The 14,225-nt window shown below is 38.5% G+C and overlaps 1 protein-coding gene across 2 annotated transcripts in view; it reads right to left on the reverse strand.

The window, feature by feature from the left end:
• The window catches only part of RNF130 (ring finger protein 130), a 45,904-nt gene extending 31,948 nt beyond the window's left edge, over window positions 1-13,956 (reverse strand). The window contains exons 1-3 of one of the 2 annotated variants that reach the window (XM_081950054.1): window positions 12,644-13,956; window positions 1,873-2,067; window positions 628-878 (exon numbers count right to left, since the gene is read on the reverse strand). In XM_081950054.1, the coding sequence (XP_081806180.1) occupies window positions 628-878; window positions 1,873-2,067; window positions 12,644-12,902 (705 nt within the window). In that variant the 5' untranslated portion in view covers window positions 12,903-13,956. The remainder of the gene's footprint in view (window positions 1-627; window positions 879-1,872; window positions 2,068-12,643) is intronic. The other variant, XM_081950053.1, reaches the window with a different exon arrangement.
• Between the last annotated feature and the right edge of the window lie 269 nt (window positions 13,957-14,225).

Genomic DNA, 14,225 nt, shown 5'->3' on the forward strand with positions numbered 1-14,225 from the left:
ACAAATGGCATTGTACTTTTCAGAACAATTAACAGAATCTGTTCTGTATTTAATAATGATTCCATTTGTCCTTATCCCTTAAAAACATCAGCTTAAAGTCCCACTCGAAGTCCTTACAATTTAATGGGGCAAAGATAGGAACTTCCACTCTGAAAGTAGAATAGATACTTTTCATAAAGAATACTTTATTGTTTTATATGCAGGATGGAGAGACACTTTTCATAAATATGGTAATGCCATTCTTTTAAAAACCCTTTAAAAGTAGCCCATTCAGAGTGAATCTTTTTTTTTTGCTGAACAACAATAATACATAGTTACTATGACTGAATGCACGTCTTATATAATATTCTTATATTCACTTAATTGCAACTCCCAGGATTAAATTCATTCTTTTTACCAGAAACCGAGGGTTTTTTATGACATTAAAAACAGAACGGAAAAATAGCTCACCCAAGCAGGAGATCTTTTAAAGTTAATACATTTCCTGCCACAAAAGCATTATTTTTGTTTTATAAATTAAAAAAGCAAACATTCAGCAAAGCTCCTTTTGCATTCTTAATATACATACTAAGAATCAAGGCATTGAGGCATTAACACTAGATAAAACTTCAAATTCCTCATAATTACCTGGTTTCGATCATGTGCACTGGTATATCTGATCTTCTGAATGAAATAAAATATTAGCCATGCTGAAGAAATTATCATCAAAACTATAAATGATACGGATACAAAGACAAGGGAACTTCGATTAACATTTTTGCTTGGATGGCGTGTTCCCACGGCTATTGCAATTAGGACCGACATATTTTTTTCTAAATAATTCAAGATTTCTTTAACCTTCATTTCAGTGATCATGACCGTAACAATGTCTCCAGTTCCTACAATAAACAAAAAAATATACAGGAGAAACCATTTGAGTGATATGCTACTGTACATTATGAATTTTTCCAACTATACATAATGCAATTAGAAACAAAAAAATCTTATTAAGTTTAGGGTCTTTAAAACAGCTATAATTAATAAGATAAGAAACCAGAAAATAACCAAAATCTTCTAAGTAATATATTCATATATGTCACAAGTATCTCCTTACTATAATGATATATGGTATATCTTAACTGCTAATTATAATAACAGGAAAAGATGAAAATTTAAAAATATTCATCTTCTCAGTTCTAAGTTCATCATCTTCAGGAAATAAAAATGATTAAATGATCTTCCATTTCTTTCTCCAAAACATGGAGTTTACTCCAATGTAAGGCAGCACCAAAAATAACAAATTAAACCACAAAGTAAATTAAAACTTGAAAATGCAACCATTTCAAAATATTGGCTTTATGAATTTTTGAGTCTGTGAACAAGACTGAGAAATTTAGGAAAACTGTAAAACTGGGACAGTTAGCAGAAAAGAACTTTCATTATAGATCAAACTGTTCTTTATAGAAAAAACCCAATGAAATAATGCTTATAAATTATATACATTTATTGTAATATATTAGTTTGTGGAAAATCCATAAGAAAAATTATCTTAAAAACCCAGAATTCAAGGTTATCTGATAGCATTGACTAGAAAAAGGTTGAAGGCCAACAACAGCAGTAATTATTAACTAAGATATTTAATTATTACAAAATAAACTGACAATAAAACCATGATTAAACTTTCACTTCAAATCCACTCCATCAGGGTAAAACTGGAATGAATGGGAAGCAGGGCTACCTTGGGCATTATTTGGCTCAGAATGACAACTAGTAGCATTTATTTATATAATTAATCACAACCTGCAGTTTTAATTAAATATACCTTTTTAAAAGCTGCAAATAATAGATGAAATGGCCTAAGCTGAAAGGAAGGTCTGATATCTGAATTCTTACCTTGATGAGTCATGGTAACAGGCTCATTGCCAGATACATTGTTGTAAATTACCACAGCTGAAGCATTATGTGAAGCTGCTCTCAGAATTTTTTGTTTAAATGTACAATTTCCTCGCTGCAACAGAGCAATCCACTGCTTTGTATTTGGAGGAACTTGAAACCGTGTTCGTGGGTCACATCCTAAACGATCTGGAACTAAAAATATAGAATCCTGGTTCGAATTTAATTATGCAATTTAAACAAAACTCCTACATTGATCAAAATATTTTCTAATTACCAAATATCAATTAGCATAATTTCCAAAAGTCAAGGAGAATGGGGACCTGCCTCACCATACTCTGGGGGAGTATGTTCCAAAGGGTGGGGGCAGCAGCAGAGAAGGCTCTCTTGCTGGACCCATCAATTAAAATTCTTTAATTGGCAGAGTCCACAACATACCCTCTTCCCTGCCTGACCGGATGGATCAGGGTGATGTAAAAATGGTTCCATATGTAACCTGGGCCCATACCAGTGGTGGGTTTCAAAAATTTTTAGAACCTCTTCTTTAGGTGTGGCCTGCTTTGTGGTAGTGGCTTGCCCGCCATGTGACCGGGTAGGAGTGGCTTGCCAGCTATGTGACTGGGTGGGCGTGGCCAACTTGTAAAATGTGGTGAAACTCACTTAACAACGCTCTTGCTTAGCAACCAAAATGTTGGCTCAGAAACTCTGGCATTTGAACCACGCAAGTCTTAAAGCTGTCAAGTTACAAGACCCTTGCACCCCTAACCCTTTAGAAAAAAACAAAACAGGTGTGTTCAAACTTAACAGCTTTAAGACTTGTGGACTTCAACTCCCAGAATTCCTCCTCCAGTCATGTTGGCTCAGGAACTCTGGCATTGAACTGTGCAAGTCTTAGGGCTGTCAAGTTACAAGACCCTTGCACCCCTAACCCTTTAGAAATAAAAACCCAGGGATGTTCAAACTTGACAGCTTTAAGATTTGTGGACTTCAACTCCCAGAATTCCTCCTCTCACTCTTCATCTTGATGATGTGAGGACGGGTGGGGGGAGGGAGCTGGAACTGGTTCTAAACGGCACTGTAGATTTGTGGAACCGCTCTATAGAAGAGGTTACAACTAACAGGAACCCACTCCTGGCCCATACCATTTAGGGCAGCGATGGCGAAACTTTTTTGGCTCGCGTGCCATAAGGGGGGGTCGTGCGCAGGAGTACTGCACCCATAATGCAACGTGCAACCCCTCCAGTGTGTATGCATGCATGAGAGGCGCGACCCCCCCCCCCATTTTTTGCATGCTTTTTTTGCCCTTCCCAGGCTCCAGAGGCTTTATAGGAGCCTGGGGAGGGCAAAAACAGCCTTCCCCCCCCCCCCCGAGGCCCTCCGGAGGCTTCAGGGATCTTCAGGAGGCTTCCCTGAAGCCTCCAGAGGGCTTAAACTGACCCTAAACTTCCGGTTTGCCCATAGGGCCAGGTTTTTTTACTCTGGAGGCTTCAGGAAAGCTCCTGAAGCCTCCGGATGGCCTCTGTGGGGGGAGGCTCTTTTTGCCCTCCCCAGGCTCTTATCAAGACTCTGGAACTTGGGGAGGGCAAAAATGGCTTTTATAAAGGCTGAACTGACAGTGCAACACCTCACGTGTCCTGACAAATGGATCCGCATGCCACCTGTGGCACCCGTGCCATAGGTTCTCCATCCCAGATCTAGGGTTTTAAGATCATAATCAATTCCTTGAGGTGGATGTGGCATCCAATTCAGGCCTCAAAGCAGAGGTATTACAAGTACTGTCCCTGGGTGTCCCAGTGGTTGCGTGGTTACATTCTTACGAGCTAAAGCTTCTGGAACTGTTCCAGGCTAGTCTCATGTGGAGTGCATTGCAATAGTCCAAATTGGAGATGTCCAGGATGTGAGTGATAAAAGGAAGAGCTCCCTATCCAGGAAAGGGTATAACTGGTGGACAACACAAAGTTGAGCAAAGGTCTCTGTAGCCATGATTGCTACCTGCTGTCTGAGCAAGAGCTGTGAGTCCACGGCTTAACTGGGTAAGTCTGTTCCCTGAGCATCTCAATAGGGCTTGCATCATGCTTGGCATACAACTGGATCTGGGTGATTTATTCTCCAGGTGCAAGCAAAATTCCTTCCTTGAATACAAATGATTGTGAATACAAATGCATCCAAAGACAGTTGGAAAGACCTTACAAAACAGCCACAGAACCTTGTGAAATGGGCATGACTCTTTTAATGATTAAAGAGAGGTTATTTTACACTAGGATGGGATTGGATGAAAGTTCATGAGAAAATCATGGCTAAACTGAAAAATGGGGGTGGGGGTGGAATCCCAGAAGGCAATGACTTTCATGTTGCTAAGAAAACTGCAGAGATATGTCTGTGTAATCCACCGGAAAGCAAGTTCGATCTGAAAGTACATATACAGTGCACACATCACAATATTTTAACTAGTTCATAAAAATGGGAGAATTATTGCAATCTTCCACAACCTTTCAACTTCAGCTGAACTTTTATGTAAAACATTTCATATACTTAAACCTCAGATCTTGAGTTTGATCTGAATACTAATGAATCACTTCATTAGCTCTTAATTGAATACAACACTGTTGTTTTTCATGCTAAGACCAATTTTCCAAACTTAAGATTTTCCTAATTAATGGATTCCACTTAATGTATTATTATAAGGGTTCTTGTTTGTGTTCTTTATTGTGACACTGCTTTAATATCATATTTAAAGTGCAGTGTTTCAGCCACTTGCTTACTATTATATTAAATCAGCAACAGAGCTGCTATGATTTCAAGGTCATATACTACCAGTAGTTTATTAAGTTCAAAAAGACAAGATGAAAGACACGATTGAATGTCACAAAACTAATGCAACACCCACCCGCAGCACATGATATTATACCATGGTATACTCTTGGGATATAAACTGCTTCATTGTATTCATTTATGCTATTCGAACTTCTGTTATTTGTGGCCTTAACTGATAAGCTATCTTTAGGCTTTATTGCCCACAATAATCCTTTTCCTCTTTCCTCTTACATTTGAAATCCTCAATACTGGAGTGAGCATTCATCTATTCACTGAATAAAAAGAAATCAGAAAGAAAAAGTTAATAGTGACCAAAAAAATCATAATATTCCATTATGTGAGGGCTTGGAGGAAGGTCCAGCTCTCTTTTATTGTTAGGTTAGATTTTTTTTTTCCTGATTAGGAGTATGCTACTTTTAATTGTATGAAGCCTATTAATGACTTCCACTGCAATGTCACAAACAAAAGGGTCTCCAGAGTAGATATCATAATAACAAATGATCTGTGCCTAATATCTCTTATCTTCTACCAGCAGAACTTTCGCCTAATGTACATTTTATGAATCTTGGGACTACCAGATCAGTTTTCATGCTAGAATAAAAGTCAGGATAATTACCATGTCATCTTCTTCTACTCATCTTTTAATTAGACATGCAAGAAACATTAAGAAAAACAAAGCATAAATTGAGGTATGTTACTTAACTCTTAAATACTTAAAAATTACCCCAACATCAAATTACAGGTATTCTTTTGACTTACGACCACAATTGAGCCCATCATTTTTGTTGCTAAACAAGGCAGTTATTAAGCGAGTTTTGCCCCATTTTACAATCTGTTTTGCCACAGCTGTTAAGTGAATCACTGGAGTTGTAAAGTGAATCATGTGATTGTTAAGTGAATCTGGTTTCCCACATTGACTTTGCCTGTAAAAGCCAGCTGGGAAAGATACAAATGGTGATTACATGACCATGGGACAGTGCAACTGTCACAAATACTGGCCAATTATTAAGCGCCTAAATTTTGATCATGTGACCATGGGTATGTTGTAACAATGATTAAGTGTGAAAACCAATCATAAGTCATTTTTTCAGTGCTGGTGCAACTTCATAGGGTCACTAAACAAATGGTTGTAAGCCAAGGACTAACCTGGACAGTCCTATAAAAATTATTTAAGAAATCACTAAGCTATCCAAAGCACATTCCAATAGTTACTGGAAGTAAGGAATACTACTATACACCTAAAGTGCCTGATTTATCAATCAGCATTTTAAGGGACATAGACAACTATGTCAGCAAGTTTAATTATCAATAGTTTTCCATTACCATCTGTCAACTATGATCAGTTATTCAGAATCCATTTGTAATGCATATTTTTCCCAAGCTAGAGAGATTCTGGATATCCAAGTTGGAAAGTTTCCATGATATAATGAAAAGCAATTTAAGAGTAATTTCAAACTTCTACAAATCACCTATTTAAAAAGATGTAATCTGATGTCATTTATATCATTTTACAGAAAAGCTCAATATATACTTTTTTTTTGTTTTCCCATCAGATGCTGATTCCATCACTAGGCCCATTCACTTCCTAAGTCCTTTTGCACAGCTATGCCTCTAGGTCAGTGGTTCTCAACCTTCCTAATGCCGCGACCCTTTAATACAGTTCCTCATGTTGTGGTGACCCCTAACCATAACATTATTTTATGTTTTCCGTATTTTTTCAAAAATATGTATTTTCCGATGGTCTTAGGTGACCCCTGTGAAAGGGTCGTTCGACCCCCAAAGGGGTCCCGACCCACAGGTTGAGAACCACTGCTCTAGGTAAAACCCTTAACTTTTGGAAAGATCAATCTTCTACTATTTTTCTACATGTAATCCTTAATTTATGACAGCCGTTTTAACAATCATCCAAAGTTATGATGGACTGGGAAAGGGTGCTTTATGGCCTATAAAGTCCTTCCGGCTGTCATAAAATGTTGCATTATCCCCCCCCCCTGCAGTTACATGATTGCAATATGGGTACTTGGCAACCAGTTCTCACTTACAACCAGTTACAAAGCTCCACAATTTTACAATCTCTGCCAGCTTCCTCAGAAAGTCAGTGGGGAAGTCGGAAGGAAAGGTTGCTGCTGCCTATCAAGAGGATTCCCTCTTATCTCTGGGGACTAATTGAAAGACCTGCCTGCTGAGTGGAACTGAACAATTTGGGCAGGGTGCAGAAACAGAGCACAGATTTCTTTCTTCAATGACCGTAATCCTAGCAATTCTGGTTGCAATCATTAAGTGGATGGTGTCCCAATTAGGAAGTGTAGGGGAGACCCTGGGAAGCTCGCTCTGGCGCTGAAAATCCTCCCTACAAATAGAAAGACACTCACATGTGGCTTACATTGAACCATTAAGACTGTTAATGAATTGCAAAAAGAAAGATTTTAATATATGAATTCAAAATTAGAAAAGTTTGAACAAAATTTTCCATTTCTGATCTACTTTCCCTTATTTTAATAAGGTACAAATGGAAAGAATTAAGACAGATAGTTATTAGGTTCCAAAGTAGCCTTCATTCATAAGCAAATCAGAAATGATATTAATTACCTCAGTTAACTTGTCTTTGTATCCACATGAGTAGTCATCATGGCTATTAACAATCCAACTACCTCTGAAGACCTGGTAGAATAGTTGGCTTTCTTTTGTAGTCAGTTGACCACTCTTAAAACAGACTGCTGGACTAGATGGACCAGTGTCCAATTTTATGTTCTTAGTGAAAAGTGTAGAATTCAGATTCAAACCTCATTAAGCTATATATAATGTGGGAAGATGTGTCCTATACAGTGCTATCCATTTCCGTAATGTAGTTGACTATGTTCCTTATTTTGTAATATGTGTACACAACCTTTGGGATACAACTACTGATACACAGACATAGTTATAACATTACTTTAGAGTCATCTGAATGCTAATGTGACTTAATCCCTGTTTTGCAAACTGTGCAATTTATATTATCTGATTTTAAGACTGGATACACAAAGCTGATTACAACTATGTCTGACTTATACTCTTCCTAGAGGCCAAGAGGATTCAAATTCAACTGAATTATAATTAAAGTACAACTTGAAAAAAAGGTAATTTGCAGAGTGTCTGTTACAAATAATCTAGACGAATATCACGGATTCTATTTAGGAATATGGCATTGCTATCATTGATATCTATATATGAAAATATTGAAAAACTGCATAAATTGAAATATTGAAGATAAATTGTGGAACGAGATAAAGAGAAAAATTGTTGAGAAGACCACTGATAAGATATAGAAAGAACCAATCTTTTTTATTAAAAAAATACTACCATGCTCTTTGCTTGATCTCAAAATACATACAATTCTTTCAAGCACAATTTACATAAAACCTTATGGCTACATCTAAGATATAAATTTTCTAAATAGGTCTTGAGGTGTGTGATAAAATAAATCATATTACAACATGGCCTGCTAAATATATATGAACATTACATAAACTAAAACAATCTTGAACAACACACTATGATAGGAAAGTGCTTACTGTCCCAATTCCCTCCAAGATGAGAAATTTTCTAAATATTGTACAATTATCAATGGAATTAGATTATTACTAATTTTTAAACTACTAAAATATATGTATTTCCCCCATCCTTGGGGGTGGTCACAACAGTGATCTGTTTGGGGCAGAACAGCACACTCCTATTACATTTTCTCCCATGGAAAAATAGCAGCCATAAGAAGGTTCTTTATAGATCATACATTATGCTGAGCTATGGTTTGCTTTAACTATTAGCTTACTAAACAGAATTATTACTAATAGTGAGTCACATGTATATGTTGTCTTTGTAATTTTATGATTGATTCTCCACTTTATGGTTGCTTCTGCTTTAAGATGAGAAATCTGCTGGATCATTTCAGTGATTTATCTAGCATTCTAGATATCAGTGACCAACTAAATTTTATTTAGTAAGTTCATATAAAAAGAAAGGTGGAAGCCTTTTTCACTTTGTTCCTTAGTATTGGTAGTTAAGATATGTCATTGTGATTCAGAAAAAGTAAACTGCCAAGACTCCTGGCCACCTTCACTCTAAACCTCTATGAAATAATCCTGTTTCCTTTTAAATCCTCAAATAATTGACAATGCAATCAAATATTTTACCTTTGTAAAGAATTTAAGACTTGTCTGTCCCTACATTTAAATAGATGACTTAAATTCAAAGATTGAGAGGGCCAAAAAGTAATATTTATCATATTTTTTCATACCATGTATGACTTAATATGACTCATCAGAGATTTATATAAGGACTATATTGGTAGCTTTATATTCGCTTCCCTACTCATTAATTCAAAGCATGAGATTTATCTTTTTTAAAATACCAACTATACACTGAGTTGACATTTTCACTAAATTTCCCCTTGTGACTCTATGATCAGTCCTGATCAGTCATTACCAGCACAATTCCCATTAACTATATGGAACCTCTAGTTTCTGTGCCAATGTGCATCATTTGGCATGTGCTTATATTAAATTGCATTTGCCATTTTTAAACCCATTCACTTTAAGTCTTTATGGAATTGTCAAAGGCTTGGACAAAGAACAAAAACAAAGTAGAAATAATTGAGTAACTCACAAACGAAACATTAATTTATCACATGAAGCCAACAAGCCATAGTTTCAAATTGCAGTTTACTGCCCTAGAATAAATTCTCACTTATTCACAGGCCCCATTAGCACATTATCCGGCCAAAATCCCAAGCTACTTTATGGTATATTATGATATTAAACAACTAAGGATGCTATCCATTCTATAATAGAAAATATACCAGCAGCAAAACGGTCCATTTGTTCTCCCTCACTCCACACCCTTCCCATGCCCTCCCCACACAACTCTTTTCCAGAGACTTGAAAGATTTAAGCACACAGAACATAGAACCATAGGGCTGGAAGGAATCTCAGAGGTCTTCTAGTCCAATCCACTGCTCAAGGCAAGAGACCTTATTCCATCCCGGTCAAATGGTTGTCCATTCTATTAATTTTTTAAAACCTTCAGTGATGGAGCACCCACAACTCTGAGAGACAAGCTATTTCTTTGATTAACTGTTCTCATTGTCAGAAAATTTCTCCTTACTTCAAGGTTGGATCTCTCTTTAACAAATACCCACCCATTTACTTCTTGTCCTGCTCTCTGGTGTTTTGAAGAATAGGTCAATTCTCACTTCTCTGAGGCAGCCCCTCGAGTACTGGAAGACAGTTATCATCCCCTTCCCCCCAAAATTTCTTTGATAGGCTAGACTTTCTTTCAATCGTTAATCACACAATTTAGCCTCCAGACCCTTTATCATCTTTGTTGCTCTTTTCTGGGATCTGGGACTCTTTCTAGGATCTCAGACATCAGTACAAGAGAGAAGCTGGCTGCTTTCTACAAGGGGATGTTTGCTTATGTGCAATGTCACAAGAGAGTGTAAAGACTTTGCCATCATGACCTACTTCAGAAGAGACTGCACTGAAGCATAATTCCAGTTCTCTTTCCTGTTAAACTGGACTAGAGAAAGACTACTGACTTTGTCACAACTCCATTAATTAAAAATTCTCCCTTCTTCCTCCTTTCCCCCCAGATTTGATGCCTCTGGTAATTATCATATTCCAAATGGTCTAGATTTACCATATCATAGAAATCTTCTGAAAATCATGGCAAATAAAATTTAAGAATATGCAACAGCATTCCTTTGCACCATGCTTTAGCATTTCAAAATATTCTCTAGCCATTTCATAGTTTAGACCAGTGTTTCTCAAACTTGGCGACTTTAAGTCCTGTGGACTTCAATTCCCAGAATCCCCCAGCCAGCATAGCTGGCTGGGGAATTCTGGGAGTTGAAGTCCACAGGACTTAAATTCGCCAAGTTTGAGAAACACTGGTTTAGACACATGAAAACTTTACTTTTAATTCTTTGCAATTAACAGTAAAAGCATTATTGTGTACAGCTTTTTTATGAAGCAATAATTGATTTACATGATATGGTATTTTAAGACACTTTTAATACTGAATCCAAAAGTGCCCCAAATGCATATTTCCAGCCAATTTAAAATACAAAAAATAATATACCTAATATTGAAAAACAACAACAGAAGACTCAAAATCACCAGGCTAAAAGGTAAGCCAGTTTGGTCTAGTGGTTGTGGCACCAGACTAGAAAATGTAAGTCCATGAGTTCTAATCTTGCCATAGCCAGTGAAAACCAGTGACCTTGGCATTTAGTTTTTAAGGGTTAATTTCACTGGGGTTTTAACTTTTTTAGGTATTGTAACTTATTTATTTATTCTTACCTCCTCTGTACGCTATATAATACTTTTGTACGTCGCCCCAAGTCCCTGTGGGGAGAGGGGGCGACTAATAAGTTCAAGTAATAAATAAATAAATAAATAAATTCTCTTTCAGCCAACATATAGTACAACTTCATGGCACTTTCTTATCCTTCAAGGGAAAAAAATTACCAATACATGCAAATTCTTACCTAGATTCCACAATACATTTTTACTTTGGTCTCTCACATTTTCCTTCAACTCATACAGAAAGAATAAACAGCTTTTAAATAAATATGTCAACTGATACTTTTTTCTTGTGTATGAGGATTCTTAATCATTTTTACAAGCAAGCTAAATAAACTTCCAGGATAATTGAAAGTGCAGTAATTTAATCATTACTATTTCTAGAGGCAGCCAAAAAATATATGGATGTGCTAAATATATATACAAAATGTGTTAGTGAAAACAGCATAATTATGTTTACATATGTGATTTATATCCCACTGTTCTTTTCAAACAAGTTCTTCAAATTTCTTACCTTCAAAAATGGCAATACGAGTTTGAAATTCTAAATACAGTGGATATTTTATTTAGATCAACTATAAAAGGTTCTATACACACCACTCATCCCTACATGCTATATTCTCCAAACTCATGACATTCAGCAGAAACTTTTTTCAACAGCAAATTTGATTCTACGGTTTTATTTTTTTAAAAGAAGCTTACCTAAAAATGCTCTTCAATGACCTTGAATACTCACTAAAATTCATTCCATACTTTCTAAGAAAACAAATCAAGATTCTTCTAAGAAGCAATTTAATAGGAAGCTATTACTTATTTCTCTGGTTGATAACATTACCAATAAAATGCACCATTGTAAGCCCTCATTATTTATTTATTGACTTTTATCCCACACTTTATTACTTTATAAGTAACTCAAGGCAGCAAACATACCTAATACTCCTTCCTCCTCCTATTTTCTCCACAGTAACACTGTGAGGTAGGTTGGACTAAGTGAGTGACTGGTCCAAAGTCACCCAACCAGCTTTCATGCCTAAGATGCGACTAGAACTCACTGTCTCTGGATTTCTAGGCCAGCACCTTAATCATTACACCAAACTGGCTCTCAAGAATCATGATTTTCATGATTCATGCTTTTATGATACTAACACAACTATGGTATAGGGTTTCCTGCCTATACCAGGGGGTTGAACTAGAAGACCTCCAAGGTCCCTTCCAACTCTGTCTATTCTATTCCTATTCCAGGTCTAGGTCTATTCTATTCTTATGGTACACTATTCCATGTATTTATTAAGCACATTTATATGGCCACTGAATTCACACACAGGTGATTCTAGTGGCTTACTGCATTGAACACCACAACATATAAACTATAAATGTGGGTTTATATGCACATTTCTATTAATTTTATATATCATATACACCTAGAAGTCATACAAATTTACCTTAGTCACCTTCAAAATACTTCAGCTTCATTATAGAAGATTACTTGAATGCATCCTGAACTCTTGGATTCTGGAATGAAGAGATTTCTGCACATACTTTTAATCAAAATCAACGGCTCCAAACTGCAGCACATAGCAACATAGCACATAGAAGGAAAGGCTACAAAAAAGACTTACCTCCATTGATTGGCAAAGGTGCCAGAAGTAGGCCTTTGACACCTATTTTGGGAGAAGTTTGCCCATAGCGTGCACGTTCAAGCGTTATTGAAGCAGATGTTGAACGATCAGGATTCAACACAGTGACATTTATGAGAGCTGTATAATATATTAGATTGGAATTATCTGCACTAGCTTGGAGTGGGTAACAGTTAAACAGGACCAAAATGGGCACAGAGGATAAGTAGCTCCAGTAAGGCAAAATCCAATTCAGAATCATTTTCAGCTTTTAAAAATCGCTATTTTACTGTTAAAAATTCTTCTAGATGAGATGCTCGCCTTTATTAGGGGCACCTAGTCATATCAATCTGCTCCACAATCAAAAGAAGCCAAAAAGTAACCTCATATATCTCTCCATCAAGTCACCCCACTTCAATACCGTCGAAAACTTAAAATGGTGGGAGAGAGAAAAAAATTCAGGGGGGAAAAAATTGCCACGGTAAAAAAAAAAGGGGGAAACAAATCACACCCAATAAACTCGGAGCTGTTGTAATCTAAGCGAGACAGCTTAGGTTAGGCTATGGAGCCAGTTTATTCACGGGCAGAGAGGAGAGATATTCGTATCCCCGCCGTTTGGAGCGAAGGCCAAGCAGTCGTTCCCTTTGGATGGCCCAAAGGAGTTCCCCCTCCGGCCTGCCTTAGTGCCTCTCTTGGGGCTTCTCCCAGAATCGCAGTCCCTTCAAGCCCGGGGCAAAGAAGCGCAGCCGATAGCAACAGCTCCTCGGACAGAGCTTTGTTTTTTTCCCTGGGAAAGGCGAAAGACGAAAACAGGCGTTGGGAGAGGGAAGCAGGAGAAGGGGAAGGCGAAGGGGCCACTAGGATTTAGCGACGCCGTTCTGCTCCAAGTCCCCGGTCGTCGTGGCGGCCGCCGCCACCTCCTCCAGGCTGCTGGGGGTTGCTGCAATCGGCGCGCGGGAGGCCGTTGAACGTCGCTCTCTCGATCGCCCCGGAGGCTTGGCAGCCGGCGGTCCACCTCAGGCTTCTGGCTGGCTCCCGAGGCGGAGCCCTTCCACGCACGTAGCCTCCACAGAGCTTTCCCAACGGCAGGCGAGCGTCCGCAACGGAGGAAGGAGCGGGAGCTCCATGAAGCCTCAGCCCACCGCTCCGGACCCTGCCCTTTGTTCGTCCCGGGCGCTACAGGCAGGTTATTAGCGCAGGCGGTCCCACCCACCAACCAAAACAACCGTCGCCCTCTCCTTTCCCTCTCAAACCGAAGGCGCTCCTCCGCTCGCCACTTTCTTAGGGCCGAACCGCCAGCCGCCGAGTGTTCGGTTGGGGTGTCGCGCCCGGTGCGCAGGCGCACTGCACCAACCCGACTGTTCACCTCCCACTTCGACGAGGAAGTGGGATTCAAGTCACGCCCCCTTCCTCCCCCCACCACCCCGAAGGGGAGCGAGGCGGGGGAGGGAGAGACCCCGAAAGGGCCAGCGGGAGGAGGAAGAGTTGGGAGATGCTGCGCGCGAGCTCCTGTAGAACGCGAGGTAGCATAGCATACCGATGTAAGACAGGTTATTACTTTTGGTGGTCCCCGTGATGTTGGTGA

This window comes from Natrix helvetica (assembly GCF_964273705.1).
Source record: "Natrix helvetica genome assembly, chromosome: 1".
NCBI classification, from domain to species: domain Eukaryota; kingdom Metazoa; phylum Chordata; class Lepidosauria; order Squamata; family Natricidae; genus Natrix; species Natrix helvetica.